The sequence below is a fragment of the Oreochromis niloticus genome, linkage group LG7 (genome assembly GCF_001858045.2).
Source record: "Oreochromis niloticus isolate F11D_XX linkage group LG7, O_niloticus_UMD_NMBU, whole genome shotgun sequence".
Taxonomy (NCBI): domain Eukaryota; kingdom Metazoa; phylum Chordata; class Actinopteri; order Cichliformes; family Cichlidae; genus Oreochromis; species Oreochromis niloticus.
In genome coordinates this window covers 32,233,269-32,254,715 of record NC_031972.2, presented here as the reverse complement: position 1 = coordinate 32,254,715, position 21,447 = coordinate 32,233,269, and the positions used below count along the sequence as shown (strand labels likewise).

Here is a 21,447-nt window from a genome sequence, read left to right as displayed (position 1 = left end):
TTGGTACCAGAAGTAACCATTCTTAGATCAGAGGGTGGAGTGCACTGTGGCAGTTGAACAGCAAGCTGGAGTCATAATATGGTTGTGCTGATGGACGTTGTCAGTGCTCAAATATGGTCAAAAATAATGTCAATTATATCAAGTTTCTGAGCCACACGTCAAGTGTGTATAGCACTACATCAACCTCCTTTGCTGCCCAGTAGTGATGCTATTGGCGACTGGTGATGCCACAGTGGTACTGTACCACTGAGATATCACCAGTATCTTGTAATTCTAATTAGTACAAGACACTAACACTAGAATTTCACTCTAAAAACAACTTCATCACAAACTCTTGGACAGATCATTACACAGCAGCCAATTCTATTCTAAATCCAGTTTTAAGGAACACGAGAATTTATGGAAAGTGCTTTTGGCACATCTGTGTCAGCTTAATGTTTTGGTCCTGGAGGTTGCAGCTGGGTTGTATTCATTAGATTTAATAAATTTGGGTCCTAAAAACAAACGTTGTTCTGGGTTCAACACATTCTCATAGTAAGTAAAAGAGCTAAAAATCTACACTGGTCAAAGGTCGGGTTTACTGATCAGAACGCCATAAGGATTTTATCCTACACGGGCTGTTTACTTTGAATCAGCATAACACTTTCCTGCCACGCTACCATACTTTACTCAGACTCCCATTAATCATCTGCTCCCATTAATAAATAACTGAAACAGTCTGGGTCACAAGGACCATATCCAGTTAAGAATTGTGTCAGAGTGCATGTTGCAAATTAGTGTGTAGTATTCTCCCTTACCTGGCAGTCAACGTCATCGTCACACACCCAGCTGGCTGGGATGCATGAAGAGTTTCCACACTGGAACTCACTGGGCCCACAGGAGGACGGCGCGCACTCCACCTCATCTGAGCCATCGCCGCAGTCATCCTCGCCATTACACACGAAGTTCCGGGAGATGCAGCGTCCACTGGCACACGTAAACTCATTTGGGGCACATGTGATGTTTCCTGTAGAGGTTTATGGAAAAATGTGAGTGTGTTGTGAAAGGACTGACAGCACAGAGAACTTTTAATGCAGTAACAGTAATAAGACATTTTTTCAAAGAGAATTTATTTATGACCTCTGTTTACTGTTATTAAGTTTAGCTTATTGTTTTTAAGCTGTAAAAAGTTTGAAGCCTCAGCCTTATTTGGTTTCCCTGGACGAGCAGCAGAGCACATGTCTCAGATTAACAAGCACAATGCCACGCTTCAACTGGAGCAAAACATGTGTCACATGAACACACACAGACCGAGTCCTGACAAGTTCACACATGGCAGAACTGAGTCAACAACTTGCTGTGTCCCTGTTAATGACTTACATCCAAAATACTCAATATTTAAAATGCTGCATTTCGTGTTTACAAGTCCAGCTTGATGACCAGTTTGCACCCGTTTTTAAAACCTCAACAGCATCCAAGTCAGCAGGAAAACCCATCATGTGTGCACCTCTCTGCTTTCTCTAATAACACCAGTATTAGTTTAGTGCAGCAGCTGGAAGCTACAATAATGTGTGAGACATTGAGGTTGCAGGATTTTGATTTACACTGTATTGTGGCAGCTCACTTTAAAAAAAGGTCACCGTCTGAGCACGCTACGCAGCAGTAAATCTCAGCACAGTTCAAGGACAACAGGGGTGCAGACTCAACAGGAACAAGCTACTAACTGTAGCTGAGCATCTGTGAGTGTCTTCAGCTGATTCAGAGCTGATACTAAGCAGTATTTAAACAATGATGTGTCTAGTGTCACATTCGTGCTAATGCTCAAAATTGGCACCTTTTAGACAACATGAGAAAGTCATTCACTCAGCACAAATGTGGAAAGCTGATTATTAAAATCTTCCAAGATATTATGGCTTAAGAGTATGCAAGCCATTTTAATGTGTATGAAAAGTAATCATTTGCCCTAATTAAAAATCAATGTCTACAGGGTGCTTCACTGTCAGACTGAGTTATCGTTCAGACCGGGTTGTGCAGGAAAAGCCGTTAGTGTGTTTATGCAAGAATTTAGGATAAACAGCTGGAGGAGGCAAACTGATGATGGCGATTAGAAGCAGTTTTAGTACTTCAATAAGAGCTGGAAACCAAATGTTACAAGTAATAAGCAGTACTTTGAGACACACCAAGAACTTCTTATGTGCACTTGTGATATTAATGAGATGGCAAGGAAAACTACTGAGCTGCAGCTCTAAAGGAGACTTCAAATGGCTTCACAGTGATTGTCTCAATTCATTAAGTCCATGACAGCATTTCTGCGGCTCTCAGCATCGCGGTGCTCATCAATGAACAGCAAACATACATCTGGAGAAATGAAGACGTCACTGCTCAGCCGTGACAAACTACACAACGAGCGTTTAATGGCAACCTGGGAAGGTTTTAAATCCCAAAGGATTTCAAGTATACTGAACAATATCCTCATCACTTCAAATGGATTTAGAAATGAATAGCCAGTTTTTGAAATCAATTGAAGTCATGTGCACTCCAAGCCAAACAGCGTCCACCTACCACAGTTGACCTCGTCCTCGCCATTGTCGCAGTCCTTCTCGCCGTCACATTTCCAGAAGACTGGGATACACTGGGTGGAGCCGGCGCCACAGCTAAACTCATTCATCCGGCATGTCCTCATGTCTGTACGGAAAAAAAACAAACAGACCTTAGATATTTTCATGTTCCGTCATACATATATTTTTTTTAAATGTTTAACATTTTGTGTTTTGTAAATGACATGTTTTCTCCCTTTAGCAGCAACACAGGAAATCTAATGTAAAGACAGAACAGCAGAGATGTTTGGCGTTCTGCTGCAGTCACTAAGGCCAAAATGTACCACTAAGCGTCCAGCTGACTGCTGGTGCTGTTCCAATGAATTCTGTATTCTACCTGGATATTAAAAAGGACCAATTTAAGTAGAGATGGCTCAACTGTGTGTGCTTTTGTAAGCTGAGGTAAGAATGTAAACTTCTTTACATGGGTTTAGGAAACGTTGCACATGTTTACGTGATGAACAAAATCACAGTATCATCTACAGGCTGCAGCGACTCCGTTACCTTTAGGTTCATTCGTGCCAGCCCCCTATGACAATAAGTCACATTTTGTGAGAGATGGAGGGCTTGAGCCAAAGTTATGCTGCACTGAGGTGCGACTGAAAACAAAGTCAATGTTCAGAACACCTCAAGAACCATACAACTGCAAGCTGTTACATAATCCATTTTGCTGGAACAGCAACAGCTTTGTTGTATAAATATGATTTTGCTGCATCAGTGTTGATATTCCTTTCATGTTTACGGTGCAAATATTTTTCCCCTGGTTAATCTGTCAGAATGTACAGGGTGGGCCATTTATATGGATACACTGTAATAAAATGGGAATGGTTGGTGATATTAAAGGCCTGTTTGTGGCACATTAGTATATGTGAGGGGGCAAACTCCTCAAGATGGGTGGTGACCATTTAGAAGTCGGCCATCTTGGATACAACTTTTGTTTTTGTTTTTTTTTCCCATAGGAAGAGGGCCATGTGACACATCTAACTTATTGGTAATGTCACAAGAAAAACAATGGTGTGCTTTGTTTCAACGTAACTTTATTCTTTCATGAGTTATTTACAAGTTTCTCTTTGTTCACAGCCATTGACATGTCGAAGAGGTTAACACGTGGGGAGCAGATTGAAATTATGTTGATATCTGGTGAACACAGTAACCGGGTCATTGCAGCAGATTTCAATGCAAGACACCCTACGAGACCACCCATCTCCCATGCTACAGTTAGCAAACTGCTTGCTAAGTTTCGTGAAACTGGTTCAGTGTTGGATTTGCCAAAAATGTGGACGCAAGAAAACTGTCACTAATGAAGAAACATCAGTGGCTGTCCTAGCTTCATTCAGCAAGAGCCCACAGCGCAGCACTCGCCGCATGTCACTGGAGAGTGGCATTAGTCGAACATCCCTTCGGAGGATATTAGCTACTCACAAATGGCACCCTTACAAACTCCAGCTACTGCAGCATCTCAACGAGGATGACCCAGATCGGCGCACAGAATTTGCAGAATGGGCAAAACAAAAATTGGAACAGGACCCTCAGTTCACGCAGAAGATTTTGTTCAGTGATGAGGCAAACTTTTATGTGAATGGTGAAGTTAACACAAAACCACCGCTATTGGTCTGACACTAACCCACATTGGATGGATCCCTCCAAGACTGTTGGAACAACAAAAGTGATGGTTTGGTGTGGTATATGGGGTACAACGATAGTGGGTCCATTCTTCATCAATGGAAACCTCAAGGCCACTGGATATTTGAAATTGCTACATGATTATGTGTTTCCCTCTTTATGCACTGAAGCTGGCACGTTCCCTGAATTTTTCCAGCAAGATGGTGCACCACCACATTATGGGTGCCAGGTCCGAGCATTCCTAGATGAACAGTTTCCTGGAAAGTGGATTGGTCGTCATGGGCCAGTTGAATGGCCCCCCAAAGTCTCCCGATCTGACCCCCTTAGACTTTTCTTTGGGGTCATCTGAAGGCAATTGTCTATGGTGTGAAGATATGAGATGTGCAGCACCTGAAACTACAGATACTGGATGCCTGTGCTGGCATTTCTCCTGCGGTGTTGCTATTAGTGTGTGAAGAGTGGGAGAAGAGGGTTGCATTGACAATCCAACACAATGGGCAGCACATTGAACACATTTTATACGTGGTCAGAAACTTGTAAATAACTCATGAAAGAATAAAGTTACGTTGAAACAAAGCACACCATTGTTTTTCTTGTAACATTACCAATAAGTTAGGTGTGTCACATGGCCCTCTTCCTATTGAAAAAAAACAAAAGTTGTATCCAAGATGGCCGACTTCTAAATGGTCACCACCCATCTTGAGGAGTTTGCCCCCTCACATATACTAATGTGCCACAAACAGGCCTTTAATATCACCAACCATTCCCATTTTATTACAGTGTATCCATATAAATGGCCCACCCTGTACATCATCTTTTCCATTGTCTTGGTTTGGTTTTAGCATTGAAAATAAAGTAGAGGATTAAAAAAAGTTGACAAAGCCAGCTACTGATACAATACGATCCCCTTCATGGCCAGAAACGGGGTTAAATTCCATCTGCAGAAATGCGACTCATAATCCTACTGAATTATTAGGAAGCCCCTTTTTCTCCCCCAGGGTACATATTCCCCTAACAATACTTTCTTCCATAAAATTTCAGCTTCAAGATCAAGTTTGCTTCTTATCCCTTCATCTCACACTGGAGATAAGCAGCATGCACATAAAACTGGCTGTGCAGTGATAAGAGCTGCTCGGTGGAGCAGCAGATGAAGGTGAATAGAAGAGTGACTCCCACAGATGTATGAATTATTGACTATGAGAATTGTAGTTTGGGTGATAAGCCAGGCTGGTGATATACTGACATAATTCTGAACCCAGTTTGGTCTCTCAGCTGCACACTGTATAATGACAGTGCACAGAAGCCACTGTGCGCACTAACACTTATCCCCATCACTGACTAGTTGATTTTGCAGTCTCCTCTTCACTCTTAAGAATAATGGAACTGGAACCTTTCACCCTGTAATCAGTAGAGTACAAGTTTCTGCATAATGTGTACACTGCACGCACACACAAAGTACTTGAGCAGGCTGGTTTGATGTCTGCATCAGAATGAAGGTCATTTCACTGAATTTGAATGTTGAACGTGGCATGCTTGTTGGTGCCAGACAGGCTGACCTGAGCCTTTCAGAAACCACTGATATGCTGGCATCTGCTGGGCTGGGGTTAGCATTCATGCAGTTTTAATATCACTCTGGTTTCTTGGCTAGCTTAGCTTTAGCATGCTGGCTGTCCGTGCAGATAATTGCAGAGAGCTGAAATTGTGTTTTCAGAATAATGTAGTTCAGAATAATCTCGTCCATGCTATAAACCATGCCATCATTTTCCCCCCTTAGACACATGGATTGAAATCAGCTGATTGCGGTGGAAGTGGAACCAATAAGCAGAATCGATAGGCAAGCCAACTAACAAGACCAAGAAATTGAACTACTTGCACTACTGGGAACTAGTTCTTGTAGAGAACTGCTTCTCCATTCCCATCCCTATCCAACCAGGTAGTAGCAAGGTATACAAAAATGAAGTGACTGAAGTCAAATTTGAGTTAGCAGTTGGTAAATTCCAACAGCAACTACAACTGGAGCTGAACAAAATTTGCATCATGGCATTTTAAGATTCTGGTAGTTTCACAGCAAATGACATAGTAACATTTCTCATTAACATTTTCGCCTAAGGAGGCCTTTATAGGGGCCTACAAAGGCTCCTTCTCCCTTTATATAGACAATTTTATTTCATTTTTTAATTTATAGTTTAAACTAGTGATGTTTCCGCAGTGAAGCTGGCTTAGAAACAAACTCCATTTGGAACCTTCCTTCCAACCTTTGTGGCAAATGACTGCCTCCAGGTAAAACCTCCATTACCATTGCCTCAAAATTCTTTATATTTTATTAACTCTGTAAAGTCTGAACAATGAAAAAATCAAACTCTTGTTTTGAATCGAACTGGACTTTTCTTTCCTCAGATTCCATAAAAAGTCTTGAAAACTGAAACTCATGTACACTCAAAAACAAAAACACTTGTTGGCTTAATCTTTGACTTAATTCTTTGATTAAATCAAAAACCAAATGGCAGCTCTGTGTTGTCCATTTGTCTTTACGGTTCTTGAACGTGCAACCGCAGTACAAAAGTCCTTCATGCAAATGTGAAGGAGAAACAGGCATGTAGCCACTCAGACGGACGTCACTCTGTTCCCTGCTGTAAAGTCATGTGCAACAGCTGGTCAAACAGTACAGAGATAACTGCTACAGTAGCAGTGTTGACTGGCACGTACACCACTGTAGTTATGACTGAACTTCTCTCACACAGACTGCAAACTGGTATCCCATTCAAGACCTTCAGTTGACCGAGACACTTTTCCAAGTGAAACATACTCTACAAAAGCTTGTAGTGCATAAAGCCTACAAAAGCTCAAGCTGATTTCAGAGAGAAACACTTAGATGAGTTTCATGATTTCAATCAGGGGAGAAAGAAAAAAAAAAAAGAAAAAAAAAAAAAAAAAAAAAAAAAAGGGGGAATAAGTGAATGGCAACTTAAAGTTACTTTGTTCTTAAACTTGGGAACATGGCACCCCCCCCGGGGCCATACTCACACCTGCCAACATTCCTGTTTATCCTGGGGTTGTTATTCTCCTCAAATGTGTTACTACAGTAGAGTCTCACCACTTCAAGCTTCTCTAACAACTCGTCAGTTAAAGTTCATAAATACACAAACGCCTCTTTCCACAGATTATAAATAATATTTATGAATGTGAATTTTTAAACACCAGTTATATACAAGTTCCCATTCATAAATATTTTCTATTCCATTGTCTTGTGTAGCATGCTCAAACCTTGATAATGTTGCAATGCAGACCTCTAACATTTGCTTGCTGGCATACTTATGTGCTGTGTATGTTGCATTTGTAATTGCATCTTGTAACCAAGCTAGTGGATGGATAGACAGACACTATATATACACACAACTTCAAAATGAGAACTTCTTTTTGACAGGAGGGTTTGAGTTCTGAAAGCTCTCCCAAATACTCTTAACCTGCAGCTCACTAACCTTGTTTGCACCCCCATTATTTTAGCATTTTGCCTGGCTGTCCCTTCGTGTCCTTTGGACCCCCTAATGGGGTTTCATGCTCTTGTATTAACTGTAAAATAATGTCCAATGTCAGTTTTTACTGTTTACATTGAGTATTGATACTTTTAAAAATTGGTGACCTATAACTACTTTTTCCACTTGTAGTCTAATCCAATACATTGTTATGGCCATTTGGATACATCTGGTACAAATTCATTACCAGTGCTAAAATATGAAGTCCCCGAATCATTTTATGGGTTAACCCCCCCCCCAAAAAAACCAAACAAAACACAAAGTTCAGCTTGATTTTGTTATTTAGTAAAATAAAGTGTAACAAAGGCCTTTAAGATGACATCACTTATGTGTTTGCCTTTATTTAAGCCAAAACTAAACAGTCCCAGGATAAATACAGTGAAAGAAAAACAGCAAGTCATTTTTCCCCTTAGTCTTTCGACTGCTGCATCCTGCTGTCATTTACAGTCACCATATTCTCCTTTTCTTGCACCTCCCAAACCTGCGTTGGCTTGTGGAGCTGACAAGATTCAGCAGAAGTCAAATTATATTTAATGGTGTCACCACAACATGCTGTGTTACTATAAGTAACAAAAGCTACCCAACAGGTGTTCAAACCAGCATCCATCAGGCTTCTGCCTTTTGACTGAACGTCACGGGTGAACAGTGGAGCGACTGAAAGAAAAGCACAACTACTGTTGGATCTTTCCAGCCATGTCAACTTGCTTCACTACAGTTGGCAGTTAAGTAAAAAGAAAACATTGTTACTCCCAACACTAGTTTGCTTTAGCCAGAACACTGAAACCTCATAACTGTCCAAACTAGTCTAATCATTTCTTTGTCACATTCAACATGATCCGCTTTACACTGGGTCAAAATGTAGTGCACAGGCAAGAATACATGTTTTATTGTCAAATATACAGAGAAGGGTTTGTCTTCAATTCATCCAACGCAACCTGGCTGCTTAGTATTCCAAGACATTCTAGTTCTCATTTGTCCCATCTGGGAAGCCATACACTGATTTGCAGTTACTCTGAATGGATAACAGCAGGTGGTCAGCCAAGTCTGTATAATACAACCATTGTTAAACAAAAGAAGTCACTTCAAGGTTTGAACTGATGCACAGGGGATGAATTCGAGATTTAATTCTTTTTCATTAATTTCACTGACGACTTTACAGTGGAATTTCTCTCCATTTTATAGGCCTAAAAGTCTTTGTTTTCACTTCACCCACTTTGTCTTTCTAACTCTGTAGAAATTTGGTTGGAGCCTTGGCAACACCTAACAGCCAATGGCTTGGAACAACCCCAACGGGTCCTGCTCTTGTTTTGGCAGAGAGCGCCAAACATCCCCTCACAGGAGGGCAGAAGGGATTGGCCCCAACTCTAAGATGTTGCTTTTCTGCTAGAGGTTGTTACTTTCGTATCGTTTTCAGGTTTGTGCACTGAACCTGCTGAGTTGAAATACTGCAGTGGGAGAAAAGGGACCATACCAGACACACGAGTGCTCATTGTGAAAACTCAGAGCTGGTGCGTAACCCTGTCAGACACCTGAAACGCTCTGCTGCCCCAGCAAATCTCACTCCAAACACTGACAAAAGAAGTGTGGACACCCAGTGTTCCAAGTTAAATTTAGTGCCTGGTTCCCATAATTGGTACCATTCGCTTGAGTTTTCCACCCACCCCCAATGTTGAAAGTCATGTCTGTAACAAGTTTGATACTGTAACTGTAAAGTCATTGTTTTAGTCCATTTATTGAATTTAAACCCCCACAACAAAACTCAGTTCATTCCACCCTTCACCGTCATGCAAGTCAAGTTAAATTCTAGTTCGCAGAAATGACATAACAGGAATTCTCAGCAAACAGGGTCTGTTTAGGACTAAAATGCAGTTTGATTTTCTGCTTTAAAAATATCAAAGGAAGGGTGTTGATGTTTGCCAGACCAGGGTTTCAGTATTCTCTTGCAGCAGCATTCATGAGCTATACTTTCTGCATTTTTATCATCTGCAATCAAGATTTTAAAGCTGCAGTGAAACCACTTTCATCTCCACTCTGATGTTTATCTATACACCTGAGGAGACACCAAAGTCCATTTGTCATTAACGCAGCACAGTGGAGGCAGCACAGAAGTGATTCATTGAAGAGCATCATCATGAGTCATCTGATTTCAACAAGCGCCTTGGTGAGACCTCATATCGCACAACATTTAAAGCACAGCAGCTTTCCCATTTAAACAACTTATTTATTTGACAGTACTGCTTGTAGGGGACTCCTCCCTCACTGCTTTTAAGTACCTCGCTGAATTTCTGCAGCGGCACGAGCATCTGTTAGGAACAGCAGGAAGACTAAGCATCTCAAAGTGAATAGTAAAAGAAACAAAAAACCAAACAACCCCCCCCCCCCAAAAAAAAAAAAAAAAAAAAAAACACCCCCCAAACAGTTTGACCTCATGGAAACCTTAAAGTTTACTCGTGCTAGAGCATATTCAAAGGCAACTGTGCTTGAAAATACAAGTTCAGCCACAGTTTTTTAGCTTCACACAAAGGGCAGGTATGAAACTTTAACCAGTTAAAATCTGTAGAAAGTTATGCATCGGGAACACCTTGCTGCACTATTTGAATACATTTCAATGTGCAAATTCAATTTCATTAAATGCTGGCCAAGGATTTTTTTTTTTTTTTTTTTTTTTTTTTTTTTAAAATGAGTACTTTTGAACTTTTATTTTGCCATACATCTATGAAGGACTGTAGAGCACAAATGGTCAATCACCCTGATGTGGACAGCTGATTATACACTTTGCATTTTGAAGCCTCAACTTTTACTTTTAAAAACTGTTGGTTTTGGGGGCCTAGAAGTTACCATTTTTGGACAAGTGTGGGGACTGTTATCAGCAAATGTTATCAGTGCTAAGCCACATTGATGAAATCTTAAACCAGCTAATTTGTGCAGAGTAAGAAACAGTTTTTTTTTTTGTTTTTTTTTTTAAAAACATCAATTTCACCCATTAAAACTGAAGCACAAACTTCACCAACCACATCAAGACATTAGTCACTTTAATGCACCAAGATGCACAAATGACAAACACAGCAGAGATGGCTGGTTCAGTGACAAGTCCCCCCCCCAAAAAAAAGTTTGTTCCAGGCTGCAAGCATGTTTTTAATACTGTAAAAGGTGGACCTCAAATGGGCATTACAGGACCAGCAGCTCCTTGAGCCAATGCAAACCTAATACTGTACCAGGCAGCAAACCAAACATGCAAACATCCAATCTGCTCTGTGAGCAAAAGAGTGACAAGATCTCGGATTCGAAGGTAAATAACATCATGGAAAAACTCGCAGCTATCCAACGGATGATGGAGGGACCAGTGTCGGAGTGCTAAAAGAAACAGCTCGAAATTCTCATGAGTTGGTTGGAAGACAATTGCTATCATAATGTGGCTACCCCTCCGGCGCCAGCTGCGGGCTCAAGGCTGGAGCCGATCAAAACAATCCCTGATAACGACTATGTTGAGACTGTTCCTTCCCATCCCATGCAAGGCCACCTGGGTTGGCTGGAAGACTGTTTACTTAGCCTGGCAGGGCGAAGGACACTGTCTCAGCTGAACTCTGAACACGCACACACATACTGATACGCACTCACCGACGCATCACCCTCCCTACCCCGGATCCAACGCCACCTCCAACGCTTACCTCCCCTCTGATGTGGACATCGGGTCAGCTGGAGGCGCAGTCGTAAGATTGCAGCGGTCCCAGATCAGATGTACACACTGGAACTCTTTCCCATGTTGCTCGTCTGTGTTTTATTGTGCTATGGTGTGTTGATATCTGTGCATTCCTGTATTATCCTTTTGTGTTACACATTTCGATGTTTTTTCCTCGCTACCTAGCCTGACCTGTCTCCCCAATGTGATGTTGTGTAATGTATGTACGGTCGGCAAGGTCTGTCATCTCGGTTGCGGGCAAAAGACCTGCAACTGACAAATAAAGGCTATCTCATCTCATCAAACTAACATGCATAGAGACATTTGATCATGGTGCTTCAACTGTCAACTCTAATCTTAGAATTCACTTAATTTTCACTTAGTTTTTAATGCATGTTCTGGGATCCCGGTCACGACCAGTTATGGGGAAGCAACTTTAGCTTTCATGCACCAAGCTGCTGGAGCAACAGACTAACTGATAACAGACATTTGAAGACTAGCGTTTAAAACCACACAAAAGTCAGACGAGCCATTATTTTTACATCAAATTTGGGTTTGTGAGATCATTTTACTTGTGTCATTTTTAAATGGTCTATTGTTGTCTTTATTATCACTGGTTATGATTCTATTATTAATTCAGCCAATTACACATCAATTCTGTTTTCCATAATTCATATAGTGCAACTTGTGCTTTTTGGGGTGACAATGGACTTCCACCTCAACTAAAACGTGGTATAAAAATAACATTTTGCTTGCTTGCTATAAGTGTGATGCGTGCTTGTGTCTGCCCCGACTCCATAGGAGGAAGGCCGACCTGTTTGTGGTGGCCTACATCCTTGTGGCTGATGTGAGCCAGTCACAAGGATATGAGCCAAAGAAGGCTGGACAAACAATTTTTAGGTCAGTTTATCCTCGCTGTTTTTGGGGGCTGAACCTACAGTTTTCACTGCAGTTTGTGTCTTTCACAGAATTAAAGTATCTCATGCTGCTCAACCTCCTGAGAGAGATGTGTATACAAGCTCAGGTTTCACACGTTAATGTTCATGATATTGTTCCTTGTTGTTAATCTTAATCTGTGTGATGGCTGCTGTGCAAACCTGTGAATGAACCCATTTTTCCTCCAAGTAATTTATAAATTAACAGGAGTAACCGACCTGTGTACAGCAGTGTTCTCTCCAGCGGCAGATACAGCAGGAACTATAATCAATCTTGCAGCATGCAAGCCTTTTACTCAGCACTAAAAAGACTTCAGTTCTGGGGCTCTCACTGTGTGCCATCTAGGCTGATTTAGACCCCAAGACCAATTCTTTGCCCCATTGGTTTTATAATAACCGTACTCTTAACTGCTGGGGGAAACTAAAAGCGCTATCCCCTTCCTGTTTGTTACGGCCAAGCCTCGATTTTCTTACAAGATTTCCATGGGGCTGCAGACCGAACAGCACACTGAAATGACCACCACCACCTTAAAGTTGGTGACATTTCATGTTTATTGCATTGTCAAATTTACAATAAAGTAAGGTTAATCTAATGAGATAATCAGGCGTTTAGACAAATATTCTTACAAACTGAAAGTTTCCACTTTAACAGCTTACTGGTTCAAGACTAAATTCTTACCAAAAGTTAAATGTGCAACTAAAATAAATATGAAACACTTGACTGTTGGTGTAGCGCAGTGTTCATCGAAAACCATGTACTTACGGCAAATGTCCAAGCTCTCATCAGAACCATCTTCACAGTCTGGCTCCCCATCGCAGTGCCACCGCTTCGGGACACACTGCCCATTGTCACACACAAAGTCCACCTCCGCACAAGTCTTTTTAACTGAAACATGGAGAGAAAATGAAATCACTGTTTGAATGAAATGTCTGAGATTATACAAAGAAAAAACAATATCAAGGGAAAGATCAAATCCATACTAGCACACTTCATGAATATGAAGTCATTTTTGCTCCTCTCCTGTGAAAAGGTCACCAGTTTACAACCTGTTCTGATTAAGCGAGATTCAAACACTACATTTGCATAAGGAATGCAGTCAATACAGTCCTCGGGAGGTTTGAGTGTCTCGCTCATTTTCCATCAAAGGGAGACTGGAAAAAAAAAAAAAAGGAAAAAAAAAAAAGAAAAAAAAAAGGAAGTGTAATTTATATTTGGTTGTACGTCTGTTCTGGGACCTCCCAACCCTTCAAACAGAACAGAACATATCAGCGACAGGCATGAAAGGGAAGATCAACGGCTCTCACAGTGCTCTAGATTTACAGATTTATTGCACCACAAAGATTTTGACATTTCAAGCGCCGCTGCTTTTTAGACTGTATAGTGATGCAATCTATACTGAAGCTACATGCACCCCCCCCCCCCCAAAAAAAATAATCTGCCTGACAACAGACATGTTGAAACCCAAATCCTCATGGTCCAACTAGAAACTACATTAGCTCACTTGTGTTTGAAGACAGCCAAGCACAATAAATGGGTGAAACTGAAGCCCATTGTGCGAGCCATTGCTTCTCCCCCTGTGTGTACATTTTCAGCTGAGCACCCATTTGTTAGATGTACATTTTTAAACAAGCAATGTTACTGAGTCACATACAGCATGAAACAGAAGAGCTGGGGTGGAGTTTGGTTGCAAAGTGGCTTGCAAACTATAACATTTACAGAAGGAATGGAGGAGCTGCAAACCGTGAGCTTCAAAGAAAGAAGAACGATGAAGCCTATTATAGTAGGACTGTCATGTGCAATCCTAGACAACCGGTTCAAACTTTATCTATACACTACCAATATCTTTCACCTCTATATACCAACTATAATATTTACTTCAATTAAAAACTACAGGTTCCTTTTCCTGTGTACATCAAAACTGTGCGATTAAGGCCCACTCTGGAACATATGCTGTTTTTTGCCTGGAAATTGAATGCAACATTTTCATGTTCAAATGCATGTTGTGACACACATTTTAAAAGATCAAAGGGTTCAAGTTTTAAGAATCTGACCACTTATTTCCTACTTGGTGTGCCTTCACCATTCTACCATTACAGATGGCAGAGATTTTTTTTGGCTATAGACTGCGTGCTACAGCCAAAGAACCATGGATGCCCAAAGTCTGTAAATGGTTGTGAACGACTGGCTTGGTGGTTTATTCCTTTGAAATTATTGCCCTGCCTCAGAGATTTCCATCTTTTACACTTTTATTTTATTCTCCATTAATATCAATAAAGTGGCTAAAACACCGTTTAAAGCCACGGGCTTCCCCCCATTTTAGTGACCATATAAACATGAGGGTTTTTTATACAAACCTTTTGTAAAATCATAATTAGCAGTACTTAGGTAATAATTTACAGGTCGGTCAACTTTTACAAACAATATATATGCATAAGCACTCAGAGTGCAACTCCACCCAAAGGGTGAGGGCTATAATAAAGTGTTATTTTTTGTTGTTAGCATTGGTAATATGGAAATTAGAATGACAAAGATGCTGACATCGGCACAAATGCTCTATGAAAACAATGCAGATTTCATTAATGGGGACGCCATGTGTATAAAAATGTTTTACGATCTTTGAGCTCATTATGTCCCCGATAACTAATTTATTTAAGAGGTTTGGAGAGTATCCACTTCCTCCCCAATTCGTGTGACCCTTACCCTTGACTGAAGCATTACATACTACAAAAAAAAAAAAAAAAAAAAGTGTGATTTTATCATCTTTACTCATAGGATTGGAGCAGAACTAGCTGAAATCTTTGGGTACCATACGCTGGGCATTCAATTTTGACCTTGGCTGCAAACAATCAACTTCAAGGTCAAATGCTTAGGCCTTGGGGGACATGAGTACCTAGGTCGGCCATTTTGTTATTAGCCTCTACATCACAGTATTTGAAAATGTTGGTCTAGTATCCAGTTTTTAAGCTAGACTGCAAACAGACAAACTGAAAAGATCACATACTCCCTTTGGCAGGAGAATATTGTTCCTAGAATTTCACTCAAAGTCTGGAGTATAACAGTTTACTTTTACCATGTTAGTTATGTGGTTACACCTTGGACTTTCATAAAGCAACCTTCAGATTATTCTCGGTAACATTCTTACATTAAAAAGGAAAAGACCCCTTTATGCAAGTGCAGTCTCCAGGCTATGTTGGATTGATGAATCTCAAATAAACCAAAGTTTCAAAGAATCCGATAGGAAAGAAGAAATTTGGGGGAGGGTTTTAATTTCTCATGTCTGATAGAAAAGACAAGGAAGGGTTTAAGAAAACTTGTGAAACAACAAACTCCAACACTAGCATCTCTACTGGAGGCTCAAGAAAACACTTCAGCCCTCTTCACCGTCTGACCAGAATACAAATACAGACTTCAGAACCAACTCCAATTTGAAGCTCATGACAACAGCCAGCCACAGTGGGACTCATTACCAAACTTCTTTTATTAATTAAATCTGGATTCTCATCTTTCACGCATCAGTGAGCCTCAGTTCAGTCTGGGCTGAAAGTAAAACAGCTCTGATCTCCCAGAGAGAATAACAGTCTGAGACTCAAATACAACAACACGTCAGCAGCTGAGAGAGCGTGAAGGAATAAAACTAATTTTTAGTTTTCAGTTCACTGTCACTGTTCGCAAAACCAGTCATCTGCTTCTGTTCTAACTGGCTATAAATAAAACCCCAAATCTTCCCTGCAGTCACTCTGGATGCTGTGTATAATGCAGACTTCCACAAAACCCATTTGAAAAAGTTCCCAGTCTAATTAAAGTTGGCCATCAGCAAATCCTGCAAAACATTGTTGGGAATTGAGTATGGTCATTTAGAGAGTGCTAAAGCACAGTACTGTATACTGATAAACCTACACACGCTCTTAAAAAGGAGCAATATAATCGTTCCATCTCAATTATCTTGTTTTTAATAATTGTTGGAAGCCATAATTTCAATTAACAGCAGAGCCCTACTTCCTCTCCCATCATCCCTAGTTCTTTTCTCCCTCCCAGCACCGTCACATGACCCAGATAGATGAAAGTATAGGAGACACAGCTGTAACTATATTTAGCTCTGCTCTATGTGCCACCTTGACATCACCAGGTCATCATGTCCCAAGGGAACCTAGCAAAGCTGATGGGGACTGAGCCAACGTGGCAGGTTCTGAATGTCATGAGATTATATTCATGTGTGCAAATGTTAAGAGGAGAATAAGCCATCTACTCCACTCTTAAAACTCAGTGAAGGATATGAAAGGAGTGGATGATGTGATTCGAATGCATTTATCTGCATCACAGAAAATGTGTGCAGCATTCATCAGGTCCTTTTATGACTTAAATACTGGTGGATCAATTTGAACCTCCTATGTCGCTTTGTTCAAGTTATTACTTTCCAAACCTAGGCATCCATGGTGCCTGCCTACCCACCCAGCATGGTGACGACAGTCTTTATGGCTGACGAGTAAAAGGCAATTGAGGGATTTTTAAACAAAATGCACGTCATAATACATTGATGGGATAAACAATCTTTCATTTCAGTTTGAAGAATGAAAGCAGCAATCAGGCGTAATAAAAAAAATAATCTTAATACAGTGTGTCCCTTCTAGCCAAGTATAAAGAAAAAAAAAAATTAGTGCAAAAAGAATTTTAGTACCCGTTCTAACAGTTTTTTTTTTTTTTTTTTTTTAAATACAAAAAAAATTAATTAAAATCAAGTCAAATCTGGCACCCCGTGAGCTGACCTTTACAGACCGCTCAGATGCCATTTCCTGCTTAATTTACATGTTGTTCACATTGGCAGGGAAAACACGTTTAATTGCAAGCAAGGACTGTCGTTCAGTCGCCCACACTCCATCAAAAGGCCACAAATGGTGTAAATAATTCGTTTCCAGCCCAGTTACAGCAAGAGAGACATAAATGGCAACTGATCCACAGAGCAGTGCAGACAAGCTCCAGGCAAACATCGACTCTGAGGGCTTTCAGGAGGTGAGCAAGTAAGGAAGAGGCATTCTGATTAAACTGTGATGACAAAAATAAAAATCAGTTTGTTAATCCATCTGATTTTTCACTGTTACACTGTCTAGTGATCTGTATTGAGGACAAGTGTCTTTGTAGTAAAAAAACAAAACATTTGTTTAAAAAGCTCAGATGAGTCATGCTCACACCTCAAAACTACAAAAGTAAAATTGAAGTTTAGTCAGGAAATCAGCAATTGTAGCACAGAGTCCAGTACAGAGACTAACGCCGACCTGACCGTGGGACCAACCAATTTATTCTGGCTTATTAGTTTCACTCCTCACCCATGTAATGCATTTGATGGATTATGTTAACTTCACATGTTTACATTTCTGATGGGACTGTGACATAATCTATACGCCAACCAAATCCAGAATGAGTTTTGTTGTGTCGCTACAGAAGTGAACCAAGGCGGTGACATTTAGGCCACCAATTCATACTTCCATGAGCATGATGGCATGTGGGAGTGGGTCAAAATAAACTCCCACGTGTTCAGTGATGAAGGAACATGTCACCAAGTATATTTGGCACTAGGATATATTTTTACACATTTCTCAATAACCATAGCTCTACAGCAGGTAAGATACTTGTATAACTGGAGCCTGGGAGACTAAGTGTTACTAACACAATCACTTCATTGGTGATTTGAAAGATTTGATATATTTAACTCCAGAATTATCTGGACAGCTACAATTTCTGGCTCTGTATGTCAGCACAATAGATTTGAAAATTGACAAGATGCAGAAAACCTGTTTTGACTCTTTAATGGTGAAAGATTGAGCCAATTTGATGATGGACTCTGAAGCTTCTTGGACACATATACCCGACACTGGGGAGGTACCATCCCAGAAATGTAGTTGCACATTCCAGAGACAGACCTCAACTACTGATGGGTCTATTTGGTAGCAATATGCAGTGTAAACTGTATTACTGCTCACTGGAAGGACAACTGCATGAAAAGCATCCGTCACTTGTTCACTACTCTAATAACCAGGATTCTGAGTGTTTACGAGACATTTCTTATTTTCATAGCTCTGTTAAAAATCAGTTAAAGGTTCTTAGTAAAGTTAACAGTGAAAGATCAATGAGCTCCAAGTCCAACATTAGCAGCTCCGCTTCACTCATAATAACAAGAATACAGACAAGATTGCAGGTGTAAATGTAACCTGTGATAATGCCATCGAAAAAGCACAGAACCAACCCAGCTACAGGCTGCAGCACTCTCTCAGAAAGTGTCTCAGGAAGCGTGCGGGCGATGAATGTAACCACGGTGACGTCACCGATCCTTTTGTTTGCAAAGTCGTGCTGCAACATCTCAAGTTGAGCACATTCGGAATCTTTGTGTTTGAAACCTCTGAGTCCAACAAGGACTATAATTTACAAAATGATCTCATCATAAACTTGGAAATAAGGACTCAGGACAGCAAAGCATTCATCAAGGTCAGAGCAAGGGAGCCGAGGTCCGTTTCAAAGATTTCTATAAATGTCCACAGTGCTTGCTGGCCATTAGAAAACTAAAGTCTGTCCCACACCAAATGGCTTTTCAGAGCCAGAAAACCACATTCATCTTTTGTATTCTACAGAGTTGGTACATTCTGAAAATATCCTTTTTGCCCCAATAAAAATTCCTTCAGAACATTCAGTCAAGAGAGGAACCCTCTCTGGGAGGCACGCAGATCATTATCCAAGTCTGTCAAGGAGGAGAAAAAACAAAAAACTTCACGAGAGCACAGTTTTCCACAGGGTACAAACCAGTTAGTTTCGAAATAAGGCCACTGCCAGAATTTGCCAAAATGCATATCTAAAAAAAACCAAAAAAACGTAGGATTAGCTCCAAAACGGATTTTTAGAGATAACAGAAGATCAGTCAGCACAAGGATAACTGGAAGTAGTAAGTATTGCGGAGGCTTTGAATGGGCATGATATGAACCATACAATAGCCTCATTAGAAAGACAGTGGAGGCATGTCTATGTGATGCATGGGCATGTGCAGCATCGTACAGAGAAGCTGGATGAATTCTGATGTGCATCAGAACATTTAGCTCAGATTCAGCCAAATGCAGAAGAGTAGTTTGGACAGTGCCTCTCAGTACCAACCGATAACAACCCAAAGACATACAGCAGCTTAAGTGGAATATTCTTCAGTGTCCAAGTGCAATACATTTCTTCAACTACTTGAATTAAAGCCTAGAGTGTGCACTTCAACTCCATCGCGATCATTTCCACTGTGGTGGTTTACAGAGGTAAGATTGTTGAATTTTCTTAAATACACTTCAGCCAGTTTTCAGAATCTGGCATTGGCTCCATTCAAAAGATCTTCATCCAAAGAATACAGATGATAATTGGTGTGTGGCAAAGGTAAATTACATTTCCTGACATAAACATTCAGGTCATCAGACCTTTGCATAAGTTCAGACTATGATAATCTATTAAAGTATGCGACATTTGGAAACCATTTACTTCAGTGATTCGTAACTGAACAAACATGCTCCTTTGTAGCAATCCGTTATCTGGCCACATGCATTAGTCTTAGTCCTTCATGCTTCAAGTTTTTGGCATTACTGTGTGACAGCAGAGTGTTTTTCCTCACCACATGAGTTCTCGTCGCTGCCGTCGCTGCAGTCCTCATCTCCGTCACACTGCCACACGGACGGGATGCAGCGACCGTTTCCACACTGAAATTGATTGGCTTCACATTCCGTCTTCGTACCTACAGAGGACGACACACAGCATTTGAGAAAAAAAACCCCCAAACAAAACAACAAACTCAACTTATTATAGTCCCAAATGTTTCCACAAATAATTTAGTGTCTGGGATGTCATTTCCATTTTGTTTTAGTTCCAACAAGGCTCGCTCCAGTGCTTAAATCTCCTTTTAAAGAACATTAGTTGGCACATATGTTGGAAATCCACAGAAACTTGTTTCACAATTCAAACTACTAAAATGTAAGACTATTTAAGAAATTAAAATTTTATGTCAATGGAAAACATGTTCAACAGTAAACAGAGTAGTTGTTGGGGCTTTGCAATTAACAGTTTGATTACAGCAACAACTTTGACTCAGAGCTTAAGATAAATAAATTGTACTCGTTTTAACTTGGAGCCTATCCTAGTCTTAGGGTGAGGCAGGGTACACCCTGAACAGGTCGCCAATCTGTCGCCGGGCTAACACAGAGACAGACAACCAGTCGCACTCACATTTACTGCAGGCAATTTAGAGTTACCAATTAACCTATCCCCATTAACTGCATCTCTTTGGACTGTGGGAGGAAGCTGGAGTACCCAGAGAACCCACGCGAACACTGGAGAACATGCAAACTCCACACAGAAAGACCCCAGCTTGAACTTGGGATGTTCTTGCTGTGAGGCAACAGTGCAAACTATCGTCTCAAGGTCAAACCATCACCCAGATATATGCAGCGAGTAACTTTAAAAATCTGAAATAATGCTACCATGTGGAACTGATTTAATACTATACAAACAGGTTTTCTTGGCTAGTGAAAAGAAAAATGACAGGAATATGAAAAATTTGAAACTCATTTTAAGTAGGGTTAGATTTTGTTAGAACATGGATTTCCCCACAATGCCTTAACTATAGGAAGCTCTTACGTGCTTGGACGGCTCCAAAACCCACCAGTTCCCCCACTCTTATTTTGAAAGTACAATGGCTGCAAACTAGCCTCCCCCAGTCAGGCATTCTTATCTAGCCCTATAGCCAAGTTGCTATTGTGTTAGGTTCTTTATATCATTCAGATACTTCCCCTTAGAACATTTCATCCCATGTTTGACTACAGCTGGTGACTAGTTCTATGCTCCCAGAGGACTGCCCTAACCAGACCCTGAAGCTGAGAACTGCCATCCCCAGTGGCACTCTGAGAAGCAGCTGATATTGCAGCTTACTGATGTATGACAGTATGATGATAGGTCAGTGGAGCCTAAACAGCCAAGATTACCATGTTTACCACATCACTATAATTTAGTAAGCGGCAATAAATAAGTGGGGTGGAAGAAAAATAAAATAGATGGCTTAACCAGAAGAATGACTTTTAGGTTTCTCCATAAA

The 21,447-nt window shown here is 40.7% G+C and overlaps 1 protein-coding gene across 2 annotated transcripts in view; it reads right to left on the bottom strand.

Moving 5' to 3' along the window:
- vldlr (very low density lipoprotein receptor) overlaps nucleotides 1–21,447 on the bottom strand; it is a 63,527-nt gene that overhangs the window by 30,741 nt on the left and 11,339 nt on the right. For both annotated transcript variants that reach the window (XM_005470472.4, XM_019361316.2), the window contains exons 2-5: nucleotides 19,975–20,094; nucleotides 13,110–13,232; nucleotides 2,542–2,664; nucleotides 798–1,006 (exon numbers count right to left, since the gene is read on the bottom strand). In XM_005470472.4, the coding sequence (XP_005470529.1) occupies nucleotides 798–1,006; nucleotides 2,542–2,664; nucleotides 13,110–13,232; nucleotides 19,975–20,094 (575 nt within the window). The remainder of the gene's footprint in view (nucleotides 1–797; nucleotides 1,007–2,541; nucleotides 2,665–13,109; nucleotides 13,233–19,974; nucleotides 20,095–21,447) is intronic.